The sequence below is a fragment of the Natator depressus genome, chromosome 2 (assembly GCF_965152275.1).
Source record: "Natator depressus isolate rNatDep1 chromosome 2, rNatDep2.hap1, whole genome shotgun sequence".
Taxonomy (NCBI): Eukaryota; Metazoa; Chordata; order Testudines; family Cheloniidae; genus Natator; species Natator depressus.
Window position 1 is genome coordinate 178791358 of NC_134235.1, and position 19509 is coordinate 178810866.

The 19509-nt window shown below is 41.9% G+C and overlaps 1 protein-coding gene across 1 annotated transcript in view; it reads right to left on the reverse strand.

Moving 5' to 3' along the window:
* Positions 1-19509, reverse strand: part of ITGA9 (integrin subunit alpha 9) — a 288835-nt gene that overhangs the window by 60404 nt on the left and 208922 nt on the right. Inside the window, exons 19-23 of the mRNA XM_074945393.1 lie at positions 14830-14916; positions 13889-13968; positions 8854-8943; positions 4622-4730; positions 1705-1812 (exon numbers count right to left, since the gene is read on the reverse strand). Coding sequence (XP_074801494.1) covers positions 1705-1812; positions 4622-4730; positions 8854-8943; positions 13889-13968; positions 14830-14916 — 474 coding nt within the window. The remainder of the gene's footprint in view (positions 1-1704; positions 1813-4621; positions 4731-8853; positions 8944-13888; positions 13969-14829; positions 14917-19509) is intronic.

A 19509-nucleotide genomic window follows, 5' to 3' on the forward strand; every position in this document is an offset into this window, starting at 1 on the left:
TTCTGACCCATTTTCCAAAGTTCATTCCAGTCTGCTGCTTTTGGATATAATTTGTTTTTAAAAGGATGTTTGTTCTGCACTATGTTGCCTCAGAAGTTTAATAGCTTAATTTTCCCTTTTCAGTCAATAAAACCTCGGCAAGGAGGTAGACTGGTATTGTGCTTAAGGCACTGGACACAGACTTAGGAGACATAGATTCAATGCCTGGCTCTGACACAGACTTCCTGCGTGACCTCAAGCAAATCACTTAATCTTTCTGTGCTCCAACTCCTCATCTGTAAAACACTTCCCTACCTCCCTGAGAGTTTGAGAGGATAAATTCATTAATGCTTATGAGAAGCTCAAATACTATAGTGATGGGGGCCCTATACCATAATCTTCTTAGACAGATAGATAGAGAATAGCAGTATCAGTGCAAACATGCCACACAATTCCACAAGTAGACACTGCTAGACATCTGGGGAAAGTGAGTGCTAGTGTTAAACAAGTGCCTACATTTCCAACACATCACGGGGCCTAATCCTAAAAAGCCAGGAGGTCAATGAGAATTGCATGAACTCAGCACCTCTCAGGATTAAGCCTAAATTTGGAATTTTGTTCTAAAAGGCTTTTATGTCCTTACCATCTGCCCTGAAACCCATAACTCAGTCCTTTGGGGAGCAAGTATTAAAGTTTATGGGCATAAGCCTGTAAATGCCAAAAGACAAATACCACATTGCATAGAGTGGGCAACGTGACACTGAGTCTGGACTGTCTTCTGCATTTTAAGCTAGGCTGAACAAAGCATTAAAAAGGCATGGGAAGTAAAAAATCCTGCAAGGGCTGGAGGATGGGCTCAATCTGAGCAGGTAACATGATGCTAGTTCTTCCCTCCCCGTTTCTAGATGCTTCTATGAATATCCAAACTCTTCAAGGCAAAAAGCCTGGGAAAGAGGCACAAGTAAAGCAGCAATGCAAGGTGGGCCTTTCCACCTGCTATGACTTTGCACGAGCCACAAACTGATTGGCATGTACAGGGATCTTGGTTATGTGCAAAAGAAGAGGTCATTGGATATATATTTGCATGGATCCAGTGACACAAACACCTGCATTTGGGGTGTGGAACAGCTGCAGCTACTTTTCCAGCCAAAAGGCTAGAAAAGCAGGCACAAAAAGGGTACAATGCAGCCTCCTGGCTTACCTGTGAGTTGGGATGTTAGGTTGTTCCTTTTCTGCACAGTTTCCCACACACATCCAATTACTATGAATTTGTACAGGGGAGGAGTGAATCAGCTCCCTAGCCAACTCTTCCTTTCAACATCTCATCAATACAAAACATGATATTTTAACATATTAACCCAAACTTTAAAAAACCCCAAACCCCAAAAGCGAATCCTTTGTCAGAACACCCGCATGGGATGGTTTTCTTGGTGGTAGACACAGAATTTTTTTTTTAAAACATTAGGCTACTAACATTTGTAATCAACCAGTCAAAAATCCTGTTTGTGTTAAAGAGGAGGTATAATATGATATAAATGTTATATTCAGTTTTAAGTTTCCTATTTAAAGATGATTGTACAGAAAACTGATGTAAATGAGCATAGATTGGCTTTATATCAGACTCCACTAGAGAGCAAACTAATCAGAATACAGTTAACACTGGATCTTACTTAAGTGTGAGAAACTGGAAGCTTCACCTTTGAGGAAACATTACAAAGTACTCACCATCATCTGCTGAATGTGAAAAGTTTCAGCCCCACTGGCAGAGAGGCGGTTAGGAAACAAAATGTCAACAAAAGATTCGGGGAGTGTGCTTGGTCCAGTGTTGTAAACCTTGAAGTGCGAAAATACGTATAAATACAAGTACATATATAAAAGATCATTGAATATAAAATTATTGCAGAACAGTAATTCTCTTCATTGACATTACACATGTTACTCAGAGTGAACATGGATTACAGATATATTTCCAAATTTCCCTCATGTCCCTAATTTTTTCAGTCTTCACTAAGAACTATTATATAAAGCATAGGATACAGCCGCAGGGGTTAGTTTAATTTTTGTTCTTTTGACATTTAGTATTTTCATTCACAGTGTGCACTATACAGGGAACAGCACTTAACGTACAATGGTAAGTCATTAAAAAGCCAGTTACCAATATAAATGACATGTGGCTTTTTGTCCATTATGTGGAGACACGGTCAGTGACTACATTTTGAATGCTTCAATAATACTAGCAGAATGAAAAGAGCATTGCTTTTCCCACCAGTGTTGTTCTTTTCCATTATGGTAACCATTGCATTATATTTTGTGTGTGTTTTTCTTAAAGAGCACAAACCAAAATGGAATGATGAACAGGACTACTGGAATTCTGGGTTTATTGACTGTGTTGATAGAAAATGCACTTGAGCAACCTTAATTCAGTTCAGTATTTGGTGGGTTTCAACGGAACAAGATTTTTCCTGGAAACATGTTGGCTTTTCATTGTAAAACCAAATAGTTTCCAGCCCCAAACTGAAAAGTTTCAGGCATAAAATGCAAAACTTTTTTCCTCCCCCAAAAAATCAAAGATATCCATGAAAAATTTCAGTTTTTAAAATATTGTGTCTAAATTTTTCATGGGGAGGAAAAAAACATTTTCTGACCATCGCTAATACATACACATATATAAATGTTTATATAATCAAAATATTAAACAATCCAATTAAAAACATTCAGCTATGTTGAGATTTTTTTGTCTAAATATATAGTGATCCACACCAGCATTGTTGTGAGTCCAGGGGACTATAAATATTAAAATATGAAGTCTTCTTTCTTGAGGCATTGTATATATTTTGAGGAATGCATGAATGATAAAGAGGACTGGTGCAGAATGCCAAGTCTTTACAAAAGCCCTGAGGCACAAGAAAGGAGAGGAGGCTACAACTACAATGGAGCATAACAAATACTGCATGAAATGTGAGCCTAATGTAAAAAATTAGAAATTTTAAAAATGGATAATCCCACCATGATAAGGAAAAACAGTTCAGGAATAAGAGGTATTTGGATTACACAACACATTATTCACAACAAAATATTTGACTCAATGCAGATTTTCACATACAAAAATCGCCCAAAACCCTATGTATTTTTACCAATTAATCTCTTTTCTGTTGAGAAAATGTTACTTTTCTCCATCTGGAGAAATTTAATAAATGGCGGGAAAATCATTAAAAACAATTAAACAAATTGTGATACAAACCATGCTTTACCCATTATGAAACCCTTCCCCCCCCACACACACACACGCGCAAGCACGGTCCGAGGTTTACCAGTTTACTGGAGGGCAGATCTGTGACTTCTTATAGTATCATTGCCAATTTCTATATGAAAACTCTCTTACATTGCAACTTGTGTTTGTGTGAGAGAGATCAGAAGGGAGGGAGGGATATATTATCAATGTATAGATTCTATCCCTATACTTTATATAATTTTCTTTTATTGAAAGTGATCATCTAGTCAAAACATCTGGTCTTTATCTGTTTTCTAACCAATAAATGACTGGAAAAACTGCAAATCCTCAAGAATGAATTCAGAGTCACAGGAACTAGGAGTCTGGTTCACAAGAGCTTTAACATACTGAAATCCCAGTTTGAACACCCTGCTTTCACTCCTTTTTAATAAATAGCTACAGGCAGTGCATAATAGGAGGGGCTTAACTGCTCTGGACGATAGCCTGCCCCTAGATGGAGACATGTGTTACCCATTATGAGTTAAGTGGCATCATGCCTAGGAGAACAGTGGAAAGAAGGGAAAATGAAAAGTTATTGTTTACAATATTCTATAAATGATCCCCCACACTCCCACTCTGTATGATTTGTCATCACCTACTTCCATCTAGTGGTCAAAAAGGATTTGTAAAGATAGCCATGAAACACAGTGACTGTAGTGAGATGAGTTCCTTCTGGTCCCATCAAAAAGATCTTGTGCTAACATGGATCGCAGAGATTACACTGCACCGGGAAGCTATGTCATCCACATGAAAAGGATGATCCCACAGATCTGCACAGGTAATTTTGAGATCCTGTGTGACATATTTAAAATGACCCCTTCTCACCTCTACCCTTTGTTGTTAAACTTCCACAGAGACACAAACAAGCTGCACAGTTCTGGCCCATTCTTTGCACTATTCTCTAGTAGGGAGCACTGTGCACGCTGTAGTGTTGACATTTACATGCAGCAAGCCTTGATTCTTTTGAGAGGGCACTTGCTCGGTCTCATGAATGAATGCTGCCTAACCTTCTGTTTAACCATAATGCCACTGAAAATAATGGCTTTTCCCTTTGGAAATATGGGACTGAATCGAGATGTGACACTTGAATGAACAGAACTGTTCACTCCGCGTGTGACGAAAGGGGAAAAAGACCAGATCAAACAATGGCAGCTCCCTGCCCATGAAACTGTGATGCTCTGTTTGTAAATCTTTTAATAATATATTAAGATAAGGAAAAACACCATCCCTGGAGACTATTTTAGTCCACTGTGAATACAGCATCCTAAAACGTATGTATGACACACTGTTCTGAGATAGGAAACGTGCACCAATCTCCCCACAAAAGATGTGCTGTCAAGAGAAGAAGCTGTAAAGATGGATCAATTTTACCTGAAGAGTGAAGTTGAGAGGCTGAAAAAGACATTCATAATTCTCCATCTGAACAAAGTTGGATGCTTCCACAGAGTCTCCATAGACAAAGGAAGTCGGAGAGACAGTTCTGAAAGGTTAAGACATGAACTCAGTTATCTGTCTTCTATATTAGATACATTTGTGGATTGAAAGTGAAGTGCAGAGTTCATACAATTTGATATAGAGATTTAGGAGAGGTGACTCAAGGGAGCCCTTCCCTTCCCATCCTATTGTCTATACTTTGTTTTCTTCTCAGACAAATACAACCTTAATGGATCCTGAACTGGGTCTTTTTTCTGCTATCCCCAGTCAATGTGAGACTTATTTAACATCATATCTAAAATCTGTCCCTTCTTCCTCATGCCTACAACAAAACTTCTTGTCCATGCCCTGGTCCTCTCATGTTGGAAACTGAAATCTTTCTTTCCAGACTCTCAGTGCTCTGAGCATGCAACTTGCTCTTGAAAAACGTTCCATTGGAAAGACTTCCACTGAGTTCTGTGAGAGTTGGATCGATCCTAAATGCACAAGCACCATTCTGTATTCATTTTGTGTAACCATTTATATTATCAAGTTTTACAGGGAGCAAGGTTTGCAGAAAGCTAACTTCAAAGCCATATGAGTTTCTGTGGAAATCAAACTGTAAATCTGTTCACACAAGTGTTCATGTCAGAAATGCTCATCTAATGAGGAAAGTAAAACTAACACCATCTGGCCAATCACAACTCACCTAGAAAGCTGGAATGTCAAATACTTTTTGCATTTGGCCCACAAACCTTTTTTTAAAAAATACAATAGGCCAGATCTTCCACTGCTGTAGAGCAGCATAACTCCATGGACTATCATAGAGCTACACTGCTTTACCACAGTTGAGAGGATCTGTCCTAATCAGCATAATTTTGGAGAAAAAAAATTAGTTCATAGAAGAAATTAAAGGAATTGCTCATGCATAGTTTGCAACAGAAAAAGAGACTAAGGGCCTGATTCACTTTTGTGTTACTCCAGTTTTATGCCAGTGTATCTCCACTGAGGCCCTAAAATTGTCTGATCAATTACTGGGTATGACTTACTTATTCAGCTCTATTTATCAACACTGAATACAACTAGTATGTATTGTTAAAATGGCAACAAAAGACTTAGGTAAAAATGTCACTTGCTATTGTCTCAGTCCTGCAGACCTTTCTAAAACAAGGTAAGTTTTCCTTGACTAGGTTTGCAGGGGGTGGGTCATTGATAACGTTAAATTAATCTGAGAAAGCTGTTTTAAAAACAGTAATAATTTTCACTTACATATGGATTTCTGTCTATGGTTTCCATAGCACTTCATGAACATTAATTCATTACACTTCTCAACAACTATGGGGATGTAATCTCCATTTTATAGACTGTGAGAATGGACCACAGGAAAGATGTAGTGACTTGCCCATGATCACACAGCAAGTCAGTAGCAGAGCTAGGAGCCAGGACTCCTGAATGTCAGTCTCAAGCTCTCATCACAGTGTAAAACACAACACTGTTTTACCAGCAGGACTAAGAAGCACTGCACAAAACTCACAACCCAGGGGGAAGATGGGGCTAATCCTCCCGATATGCCTTCCTAATCCTGGGATGTTCCAGGGGCAGAAGAGGATCCCGGTGTAATTTAAGCCAGCCCTGGGAACCTAAGTTACAGCAGACTCCTCAGGCTACCATATGGATGGCAGTGGTGCTCAGAATTTCCAAAGAGCTGCATCCGACATGCCCCTCCTGGCTCAGCATGCCTCCTATGCTGGGGCTCATGAGAGGGTCTTCAGAAGGCAGCCTTACTGCTAGCTTCCATAGTGCCTGTGCCAGGAGAGTTCTCTCCAGCTGGATATGGAGCTTTTAGGGCCTATTTATGCCACTGCATCCCTTTACATAGCATAGGAGCAGGGCTAAGGATCTCTATCATGAACTCAGATCCTCAATAATAAATGAAAATATTCTTTAAAAATATGGTGTCCAAAATAGAGCATCACTAATGTTATCATGCTTTGGAACTTTATCTCCTCTGATGAAACCATCAGTAAACTCAGTCCTGGTAACCAGATAAGGTGTCGTCATGCTCTGGAGTTAGCTACACCTAATGTATTTGAATGAAGAAAGTAATCCATAAAATCAGTTAGGAAGGGTTTTCAAGACTTGTCTTTTAAATGAGATATTATGAGGAGAAGGAAAGAAGCCCAAGTTGCGTCAAACTCTTTGGAATGTTTTCTTCTGAAACATTAGGAGGATCTTCGTTCACTGCCGGGGAGAATCCAGGAATCCTAGAATAATAGTTGAAACCTTTCTGTGCTTGAGAATCATCAGTTTCATCAAGGAGCAAGGATTTGACTGGATTAAAGTTTAAATGTAGACGGATTTCCATGCAGACATATTTGACTCCATTCTTAAACGCAAGGGTTTTTTTTCAGTTCTGCTAAGGGTTGTATTTTCAGTGTGGAAATTTTTTTACATGTTAGGCATGGGCAAACTTAACAAGTTCGGAGGATCTGGTCAAATAAACACACATCCGAACTACTGGGCATCTGCAAAACCTGGGCCAGAAACGTGGTGAGAACAAGCTCTCTCTTAAAATTTCCAGCATGTCCTGCTTCCCATAGGGACAGAAATACTAGGGAGACAGTCTTTCTTGTACACAAAATCTGGTTTGGAGCCTGTAAGTGCAGACATATTAAAAAATGAAAATGAACGAAAAATGTTAGCCAGACTTTTTCACGCCTCAAAAAAGGTTGAGATTTATGTTGAGGTTCGATGGCATTCTTCTTTTGTCTGAATAGGCTCACCCACATCTTCCACATGCATAACAACTCTGTGCACTAATGGGAGATATGTGACTTTATTCCTGTGTAGTGTGACAGGAATACAGGCCTAAATGGTCAAATCCAGACTTGGCCATGCATCTAAAGGTTTACCCACATCCTCTGCTGACTCACACATTGAATTCAAATAAGCACAGGTATCTATTTTCTCAACTTGTAACAGTGGCCAAGTGTGTCTTTGTCCTTTACTAGAGGTATAGTAGTGCCATGGTCCTTATCTCAGGCAGTAGATGCTCATGCCACATGGATTCACTCACCACAAACGATCCATTCAGAAGGTTGTTACAAATGGCCAGTACAGGGCTTGAAGTTCTGAAGACCTCTGATGCTCAGGGTATGCTTCCCCAAGTGGGCGGTACATGTAAACCACACAAGCCCAGCAGACATCATTATTCCTCTTTGGTGTATGGATCACCTAATTCTGAGTCAGTTACTGCCTGGGTCACCTGCTGGGATTGAACCTGGGATCTCTGGATCTAAAAGGTTCAGCCTCAAATCGCAGAGCTAAAAGACCAGGTCCATTAGTTTATAGAAAATAGCTCTGTATGAGGTCCAGCCAGTGGAGAGGAACATAAGAACATAATAACTGCCATACTGGGTCAGACCAAAGGTCCATCTAGCCCAGTATCCTGTCTTCCAAAGTGGCCAATGCCAGGTGCCCCCAAGGGAATGAACAGAACAGGAAATCATCAAGTGGTCCATCCCCTGTTGTCCATTCTCAGCTTCTGGCAAACAGAGGCTAGGGACACCATCACTGCCCATCCTGGCTAATAGCCATGAATTTATCTACAGAGACACAGTGTCCAGTATATTGCAAGTATTTCAGCCTTGATAGTGATGTGGATCTCTCTATTTTAATTCAAACTCCTTTCATACTAGGGAAAATGGGGTTAAAATATAAACACAAGCTAGTTCCGACTATGAAATTAAACAGAAAGGCAAATAGTTAGATCTCACAATTATTCAGAGAATCCCAGAACATTTGACCCTAACCTTTGGCCTGGCAATTCTCAGCCATATCTTTAGACACATCCTCTGGAATGAGATTTGATTAATTTAGTCTTCCCTCCCTCCCCCGCCCCCCATCTTTTTTTTTTAAAGGTTCATCACATTCATAGAATTACAGCAACTTAAATCAATGACTAAAATATCTAATGTTACTCGCTGGGGGAGGATGGGGTGCAATAAATACATCCCAGATAATGAATGACGATGTCCTGTTTTCAAAGTCTGGGAAACAAGTCTAGAAGAAAGCAGATTTCTGGCCACATGTAAACAAGGAGAAGAATGTAATTTTCCATTGGATGAAATTCACATGTTCTTGTTAGGATTTTATTTGTGTTTTTTGTCATTTGATAATTGGTCACTTACCCAGTGATAGATGAGTCCACTTCATGCATCAGGGGCACAGACAGGGTGAGAGTGTTGTCATGGAGTGATTCCGAGTGTTCTAGGTTTCCACTGTGTCAGAAAGGACAAATAAGCATGCTGTAAACCTACAAGCTTTGCAATAAATTACACAAGTGCAGTCAGCAGTTACTATCTCATATCTGCCTTTTACTCTGAACCGCTGTGTTTGAGTGATGTCTCATTACAGAGACTGTTAAAGATCAAGGGTTACATTTGTAAATTGTGCCCTGGAGGGGGCATACGCACAAAGCTTGTCTTTTGTGGATTGCCTCTGTGCATTTACTGTATGGGTAAATCTACACTGCAGCTGGGAGCATGCTTCCCAGTGCAGGTATACAGACTTGCACTAGCTCTACAGGCTAAAATAGCAGTGTAGCCAGTGTAGCACACAGGTGCCATCTTGGGCTAGCCACCCGAAGAGGGTCCAGGAGAACTTGTACTCAGGCAGCTGCCCGGCTACACTATTTTTAGTGCACTAGCATGAATGCACTGGGAAGCACATCCCCAGCTGCAGCGCAGACATACACTATAAGAGAGATGCTGAAAATGTACCCATAAGATGAGAATCCATCTAAATTCACTTGACATTGAAAACTATTGTAGTAAAATAATGGTAACTCTCCATCTTACATCCCAGACATAATCAAAATAATTTACAATCAAGGCTAACTACTCACTCTTTATCTGCCAGACTGTACCACTCTTTTGAAGAAGATCTTAGAACAGTTTTGTGGTTCTACTGTTCGCAGATCAGTAAATGAGGCTGTAGCTAAGCAGCTCAAAACAGAATTACCAGGAACTATGTGTCTAAAACCCCTGCATACTGATTGAGGCGTGTACTCTAAAACATTCCATATCACATTTAGTCACTTTTCAAAATGAAAGTGATATAGGTTTTTATTAGGTGCACACAGGTGCCATCTTGGCCACATGGCCTGGCAAAAGTCCAAAATATGGAGCAAAAAAGATAAGTATTCATCTCTCATTCACTTACAGAACTATGTCCATTTATTTCAATGGGATACATAGAGACGTATTGTTTTTTGGAAATCTCTCCGACCTCCCAAATTTAGAGGTGTTGGATAATAAAACCCTTGAGTAGAAATGTGACACCATGTTCAGTTTTTGCCAAACATTTCAAAGCTAGTTCAGTAGATAGTCCTACTTCAGATTACCTCTTCCTGACATAAGAAAATGACAGTCAAGAAGCTTCAGTCACAGGTTTTATCAATAAGAAATGTATCACTAACTATACTTCCTTGTGCTGTGAACTCATCAGCTCTCATAAGCTAAATGGAGTTGAGCAAAGCTGTGGATCTAAAAATCCTTGATTTCTGAGAAAGTTTGAATCTGAATCCAAATTCTGTGGCCATATCACTAACCCCAAGATGGCCCAAACCAAAGCTGAGACTCTAAATGCCCCCCAAACCCTTTCTTCTTCAAGATGACTCCAAACCAGTACCACTGACTTCATGTCATGCCGTGAGAAACAGGTCATCTACTGGAATTTCAAGTGGTGTGGATGGTCTGAAATGGACTGAAGTGGTCTGAAAATGGACAAAGTTGCCACAAAGGGTACTTTTAGAACAGCTTGGATCTAGAGCCAAATTTTGAGAATCTGGTTTCCATAGTTTCTCTCTAAGTAAGAAAAAAGCCAATGCTCCTGATAGCAAGAAACACTGTGCTGATGTCTTTTGAAAAACACAAACACTGAGGTCTTTCTGCTTACTTCAGGTCACTGAAGGTCCCATGGTACATTTCCCATGAGTAAGGGCCTCAAGTGTGGCCAATTTCCAACGTTAATAATTGCTTTCCTAAATTCCCCGTTGCTTTAAACTGACACATTATTCTTCATGTCCTAGCCCCAGTGTGGAATGCTGCTCATGCCATCAAAAAATAGCTGACACATTCCACTCAAGAGGTGGGTAAAATGATGGCTATATGTATACAGTTTATGATTCTGTAGTATGCTTTAAAGTTTGAAGGTGGTGCTGTATTAAATCAATACTGGTATATAAAATGATCCTCTCCACAAATGATGCTTGCATATTTAAAGTATTGTATTATTCCTTTGTGGAGAATTTGCTGTATTCTGAGCAAACCCTTGCAGGTCAAAACTGCAAAGATACTTAATCTGATGGTGAGCTTGAACGCCACCAAAAGATGGAAAAATAATCCTGAACTACCTTTTTAAAGTATTATTTCAGATTTTAGCAGCATAATCTAAGGGACCAGTTTTGGCTTTCTGCTATCAAGGTACTAGATTAATTCACAAACCTAAACGTTTAACCAAACAAACCCCTCTTATTTGGGGGCAGTGTCATTGAGCCTATAACAGACAGCCTTGGGACTCCCTGTATAAAGTGCTAAACTGGCTTTGCAGGCGGCTACATTTGTTCAATAGGACTGTGAAAAAACAGGCTGTTGATGGCATACAGCACAGCCTTCTGTGACTGGCTCCTTTGATGTGACTGCCAATAAACAAAAGCGCGCGGCAGAAGAGCATTCCAAATACCCCACCCCAGCCAGCAAACATTTTACAGCAGCCTTTCCTCTTGCACGGGTTTTAAGTCTCCAAAATAGTGTCATTTTGTAGCACGTCACAAATACCAAGGGAGATGCAGCGCCTGCAAGTGGAACTAGTCATCCGTGTGTGAGTGGAATTCAAAGGAGTACACGTGTGTGTCTATCCCTCTGAAAAAAGTAGAACATTTCTGTCAGCAAAGGGTATGACAGGAGACTAAGGCTTGGTGAATTTAGCTCTAGCGAGCCACGTTGCTTCCCCAAAAAGTGCATGTTTTTGTACAATAAATATTAGACTATCCAGCTGTTAGGCTGTTTCAGACTGTGCTGCCCAACTTGCAGCTGCAATGAGCCCGTTGGGGGCCCCCTACTACTAGGGACAGGTTTAACTTCTAGATAGATGTGTACTTCCTATACTTTCAGCACTGTGGGAAGGAAGGAAGGAAGAACCATTCTGTGCTAAGACACTGCTACAGTGCTGGCTTGAGAACCCTGTGAATACAGGATGTTCCTTTTCATCTCAGGCTGACTGGGCCACATCACAGGCTTCCCCTCTTATTTTCTTTTGCTAGATGGGGAACTAGAACTTGCTGGTTAAGTTACTAAACTTCTCCATCACTTATATAAAGTGAGAGAAACAGGACATGAACCCAGACCTCCCAAGACTCAGTCTAAGTCCTTAGCCACAAGACTCCTTTCTGTCCTCCTTCTTTATATAAAAATCTTCCTCCTTCTAATTACCCTGATTCTCTATACTGTGTACGTGCACGCACACACAAGTTCTTGACGCACTATAGATCTCTCCCATACCAGAGGGACCGACAACCCCTTACATCTACACCAAACCTATGCTTTGTAGCGGAGGAGGACAAGGGTTTCCTTGAACCAGCCCTTCATATTCCCCCTTTCATAAACACAAAGTGAAAACTTTCACAAACACAAAGTGAAAACTAACTTGGAGAACATGTTAGGCTACTTATATGTTGTACAACAATGTGGAGTATAGAATGCATAATTTAATGGGAGGCTCGTCATAGGTTATGTTAGATTCCTCATAAAATAAGGGAAGACACCAAGGAAAATTTACTAAGTATATTGGGAGATGGATCTGATCCCAAGGGAGCAAGTTATATGTATATTCCTCTTCATTATGTCTTATAAGTTCTGGAAAACACAGACTGGGTGAAATTAAAGCAGTCTCCATGGAACTAAGCTCATGCAACAATTATGACTTACACATAAGATCGCTATAGGGTGGATGCACTGCTCTTCAAGGATAATAAAATTTCTCTAATGTATCAGACACAAACAGCCTTGACCCTCTGATGTGGAGGGCTCTCTTACAGTATTTCATAGCAGCAGCACATGCTACAGGATCTTGTTCCACACACCTGTCATTTTTGGGGGATTACTCTTTACGAGAACAGAGTCACTGAGCAACTGCTAGTGTTCATCTCTCATCTCCAACAGTTCTGTGGGGGGTTCATCATGAAAGTGGGGATGGGGGGATTAAGAGTGATTATGTTTGTCTTGACATGGAAAGCTCCAAAATGGGCCTCTTCATGCATCTGCAGTCACACACGACAGCACAGAAAGTGAAAGCCCCAGCTAATCACGTTTCAGCAGTGACAGCGTTAGGAGCACAGGTTAATAAAGCCGCACTATAATCAATTCCTATATGAATCCAGAGAGTTCCTGTGATATAATCACAGTTAGATTTTGTTTCTTTATGACAGATCACCCTAGAAAGCAGACAGAGCATGTTATGGTTTTCACTAATTCTAAGATCCAATCCCTATGGACACATTTCTAAGAATTCTGTATTCAAAGTGACATTCAGCCTAACTCACTTCATAACAAGTTTCACAATGTTCTTTGGGCAGAACACTGCTCAGCTGTCTCATACATCCAGTCACACCACACAAAAGATCAGAGGGAGAAAAAAATGCATGCTCAACTTTTCAACAGGTTAGAGAAGAACCCTGGCCATCTATCATCTAATGAATGCAGATGGCTTTTTGACTTGGGTCCAATCAATTATTTCTCTCAAGCACTGGAACAAATGTTCAGATGCAGCTGAGTTGCGCTTGGTGCAAGACTCAAAGGGATGAGTGGTGAAAGGTGGATTCATGCCACATTGTGATCCCGTGATCCTGGAGTCAGCTACAGGCTGGTTTGCCCTCCAATACAATTTAGAGCACACTAAGGGCTGCTCTAATTTGCACCCATCTGGCAGCAAGAGTGCAAAGACAATCCTAACACACCTCCTTGTATCAGGCTTAACCACTTACCCAGGATACTTGGCATGCTCGTTAAGATGGTTTTATGGTCCCTGTATGCCACCAGAATATATTAATTTGGTCCTAATCATTACGTTTCAGTTATTTATTATACATCATAAAACATGTGTATTTCATATGGCCAAGAGTCTGCACATTCCACCAAGAAATATGGCCAGATGAGGGATCCTTACCTTTGGGCCGTGACAAGGAATGTAAGAAACTCCTCTTCCCCAGACAAGTGGCTTGTATCAAAGATCACACTGAACTCATACTATGGAAAGAAAAAGTGGCATTTAGTGAGTATTATAGATTGCTTTTCCTAATCTAGAATTTCATGTCCCTCCCTCCCCTCGAGCTACGTACTGTATCTATCCATGCAGAAATATTCTATTTTTATATATTTAATATTAGTTGTCATACATTTATCAGTGTATTAAGGATGCCCTAACCTATTAGGGAACGAGCTAACAGTCAGAGGGTCAGATGTTCCCCAGACGAGACAGCTTTCACCCTTCCGTCTACTCTGCGAGCAATAAAACTGTAAGCTAAGTTTTGACTGCAATCTTTTTTTTGTTGGCGATGTCAGAGCAGAAAGAACACAACTGGATTTTCAGATACCAGTTTGTCGTCTGACCCACCAGCTAATTGAGCAAAATTCTATTTAGCTGTCATTGGGAGACAATATGGAAATTCACTATGTCATTTTTGTAGGCACTGATCTAAACATAGCTGCACTTTAATGTACTTTTCATAGCATGAGAAGACACAAAATAAAACAAAGCCGTGCAATAAAAACAGACTGGGTGGAGAGCCCTCTTCTAACTTTCTGCTGAGGAAGCATTACACAATCATTTTCTGGCAGCGGCAAAGCACCAGTCAACTTCCATTAGTACTGCACGCCTGTTACAATGGGCACAGCAGTTCTGCTGACTTTGTTCAGTGGGAACAAAGAGCCCAACCTTACAGCAATTACGAAAGACAGCCACAGTATCCCTATGGGAGAGCTGTGAAAACTCAGTGGTGTCACAGACTCATAATGCCTTTCCCCTGCGGGTCTACTCCTGCCTCTTCCGTTGGCACAGAGGGGTTCATGAGCCATCCTCCTTAAAGTGAAAGTCAGTCAGCACATTACCCTGCACTTCGATCTCATGAAAGGAAATCCCACGCTGCACTTGACGAAGTCTGACTCCAGCAGCTCACAGGCAATGCCCAGCTCTTCCTGAAGGAAGGGGGGGGGGGGAAAAAACATGCGGATGAAAGGGTGGTGCTGGAAAGAGGTGACATATTACAAGGAACAATGCTGATGAAAAGATACAAAAAACACAGGGAATGTGGGAAGCCTTTGCCACCCCTAGCTGCATGCACAGTTCCCAGAAGGTTAACAGTCAAGACAAAAGGAAATATACAGCACTGCACGTCATAATATTGTCTGTGAACCTCAGATATTGTTAGTAAGTGCAAGAAAAATTAACAATCTTACAACTTCTCATGAAGAAAGACAAAGGGGAAACTCCCTATTCCAGAGAAGGAAACTTATTAGAGTCAGGGGACTATCAGCAGCCAAAAGTGTTCAGATCGTCTGGCCTTCAAACCGTGCCAATCTCATCATCAGAAGCAAGCTCCCCAGAGACCAGGACACACCAACTCTAAGCAGCACCAGACTCTGCTAGAACTCAGATGCAAAACCTGTAGACATATCTCCAATGTTATCCTACATATGTCTATCACAACATGTGGTGTACTTCAACCAATGTATCAAATGCCCCAGCAACAACTATGTGAGTAAAACCAGACATGAACTATGCTCACAAAGAAACTCACACAGAAAAGTGACAAAAGAAACACACCACATCACCTGTGGGTGAACACTTTTCAAAAAGCGATCACTCTATATCTGACCTCTCAATCCTCATCCTCAAAGGAAACCTGTACAACTCCTTCAAAAGATGAGCCTGGGAACTTAAATCGATAACTCTGCTGGACATTACAAACCATGGACCAGAGTCACTATTTTTATGGCTCATTAGTATTACAACAATTTATAAACACACCCTACTGCCTACTACCTTCCTTTGTTCTGGGACTGCAAAAACGTTAAATGCCCACTTTATTTTAAGTGCTCTCCTACAGCCTAGTGAACCCCTTATACTTAACAATCTGTCCCACCTGGCATTTAGCTCTCATACTCTGGTTATCTTCCCAGGACCTGAGGAAGAGCTCTGTGAAGCGGAAATGATAGCCCCTTTCACCAACAGAAGTTGGCCCAATAAAAGATATTACCTCACCCATCTTCTCTCCCTCAGATCATCCAGTCATTTGGCTCTCCCCAACATCCTCTTTGGTTAAGAAAATGCACCACTAAAATGGCCTAGGGTACTTTATAGAGGTAAAAATTCTCTTTAGTGATCAGACGACAACACCACCGAAAAATTACAGAAGGGCATTCTTTCCTCAGTACTAATGAAAAACAGGATATACCTTGAACCTACACAATCATACAGGTGAAAAGGGTGGAGGGAGCCCTGTAATGGCCAAATGCTGATCCCACTAAAATCAATGGACTTTTTATTGTTGACTTTATTAGGACCAGAATTTGGCCCTAAAACAGTACCATCCTCTAGATTGCAGAGTGCAGTTTTGTATCCAATCATTGTCTCTCTTCCTAGCCCCTGCTCCCCCAAATCACTTACTTTTAAGTATGTGAGTAGTCTCACTAATTTCAATTAACACAACTTAAGCATGTGTTTGAGGGTTTTGTTCGATTGATGCAAGGGCTCAATTTGGAAACCATCTCTATTCAGAAAGGGTAAAAACGCCAATAGGTCTTAAGTATATGCTTAAAGTTAGCATAAGCGTTGTCCTGAAGAAGGATGCACTTAAGCATGTGCTTAAGTTCTTTTCTGAATTGGGGCCTGAACTGAAGGTCAGATCATCATCTCTGGTATCACAGACACAGTAAAATATACCAATACAAAATAATACCCAAACGGGCAAAAATATTATCTTTCTTGTCTAGATGACTCAAACTCACGATCACTGATTTCACACAAAAGGAAACACTGGAATACTTCTGAGATGTTTTAATGTCACTGGAATTACTCCAGAATGACATCAGTGAAATTTACGTCAGAACTGTGCCCTCAAGGTTAATTGTACTTGTAGTTCTTAATATGTATCTATTCCCATGAATGCGATGTAGCACAGCAGATGAACTATCTACCTTACATGGTGCAAAGGCAGCATGCTCAGAAGCAGAGGCAGATTAGGGGTTTGTGGGGCCCTGGGCCACAGCAAGAGGGGGTCCTGCCCCATCCCTTCCACCTGCAGTCTGCCCCCCCCTCCCCGCATCGCTCCTGCTGGGATAATGGGGTCGGGGCGCAGGGGCTTCCCCTTCCCCGGAGCCCCACCTAGCACTCCTGCTGGGAAGTGGGGTCTGGGGCTTCCCCCGCTCTACGGCAGCAGTGCCGAGCGGGCGCAACAGGTCAGGGTGTGGGGATGCCCATTTTTCCAGGGGTCCCCAATTGGCCGGGGCCCCTGGGCATGGGCCCCATTGACCCAGTGGCTAATCCGTCACTGCTCAGATGCTGTGCCAAATTTAACTACTATATTTAACTATTAATTACCAGAACACTTATAGCACAGGTAGTTTTAGTGAAGCATTCCTTCCATTCATCAACATTTGGAGGCTGGGAAGTTGTGTGAATAATCTGAAGTTTATGTTAGTGAACAAAAGAATGCAAGTGGGGAAAAAAAAAAAACAGCTGGATAACCAAGAGAAAATTTCAGACATTTCAGCTGGGAACATTTTCATTTCTGTGTCGTTGGAACTTCACTTGCTATCCAACTGTATTAACATATAAACTCCCTTAATCTGCCAGCCTCCAGTGGCTAAAGGAAGACTTTTATTTACATAGCTGTCTGCTGGTGACACTGCACAGATAGACCTGAGAGGCTGCCTTTTCTCCTCAAATATTACTTTAGAGGCTTATCACTAGAGACCTGAGAAACAAGATAACCAAGACGATTCCATGATCTGATAATGGCAAAAATCCAGTCACCCCTTTGCCTTGCTAGCTGGCTGCTGCCTATTCTTCCAGGTCTTTTGTTTATTGACAACTAGTGTCCAGATCCCAGTTGTTTAGAATAGCCTGTTAAGGAAATGATGAATTATGCTGCACTGGCAAATTTTTGTTTTGTTTAAAACTTTTTCAGTATATGTTGTATATTTGATTTGGAAGACACCTTTACTTAATCAGCACACCACTCTATTTAATATTGCACATAAAAACACTACAATAAAAGAACATTATTCAGGTCACAAAGTAATGCACTCAGAAGTTAGAAAATGCCAGAATGATGGTTGTCTTTGCAACCTTCATTCAGCTCCCTTGTGTGTATGCATTAAGGCAGAGGTGGGAAAACTATGGCCCGCGGGACCCTCCGGCCCAGCCCCTGAGCTCCTGGCCCAGGAGGCTCGCCCCCAGCCCCTCCCCTGCTGTTCCCCCTCCCGCGCAGCCTCAGCTCACTGCACCACTGGCGCAATGCTCTGGGCAGGGGGCTGCGAGCTCCTGGGGCAGGGCAGCTGCAGAGCCCAGCCTGACCCGGCGCTCTGTGCTGCGCGGCTGTAGCACCACCAGCCACCGGTACTCCAGGCAGCGCAGTAATGGGGGAGGGGGAGGTTGGATAGAGGGCAGGGGAGTTTGAGTGGGTGGTCAGGGGCCAGGGATGTGGATAGGGGTTGGGGCGGTCAGAGGGCGGGAAACAGGGGGGGGGTTGAAGGTTGAATGGGGGCAGGGGTCCCGAGAGGGCAGTCAGGAAGGATAGGAGGGGTTGGATGGGGTGGGGGGGCAGTCAGGGGGCGGTCAGGGGACAGGGAGCAAGGGGTGGTGGATGGGGTAGGAGTCCCAGGGGGCTGTCAGGGAGCGAGAAGCAGGTGGGGTTGGATAGGGGTTGGGCCACGCCTGGCTGTTTGGGGAGGCACAGCCTCCCTTAACCAGCCCTCCACACAATTTTGTAAACCCGATGTGGCCCTCAGGCCAAAAAGTTTGCTTGCCCCTGCATTAAGGCATAGTTTTTAATTACATGATCACTTATAATTTTTCCACAGGACCATTGCCTAATTCAGTGTACAGGATGGATAGTGCTCACTTCACGAGCAGCTGTTCAACGTTTTGTTTTCTCATCATTCTTCAATGTGTGGCCCCAGGCTTTTTTTACTGCACACTATTCAAATCCTGCTGTGAAGATGGAATTATTAATTTCCTCATGGGCTTTTCTATGGTCTTCCTCACTACTGTGTCTGAGTGCTTCAAAAAACATTAATTTATCTTCTTAACACCCCGGCAGGTGAGGGAATGGCATTATACCCATATTTCAGATGAGTAACTGAGGCATACAGTGATTAAGATCAAGCTTCCATTAATTTTGGGTCCCGCATTCAAGATGACTAGGACCTAGTTTTTCAGAGTACTTAGCATTATACAGCACTTTATATTCAAAGAATGGCTTCACTGCCTTCAGTTGCAGATGTGGGTGCTCTGCACTTCTTTAAATCAGACTTCAGGGTATCAAGTTGGGCACCCAGAAAATGAGGAACACACAGTTAGTGACCACCTGTGAAACGTTTGGTTTAAGTGACTTGCCCAGCAGACCGAGGAGTTCAGTGGCAGAGGCAAGGATAGAATCTATTCAGGGCAGCATTCCACTGCCTGAATCATGTGACCATTCCTTTTCCCACTGTCCCCTGCTTCGTTCACCACACACTTTCCAAGTTCCGCAACAAACGCAGCAAAGAACCTACAGACAACAGCTT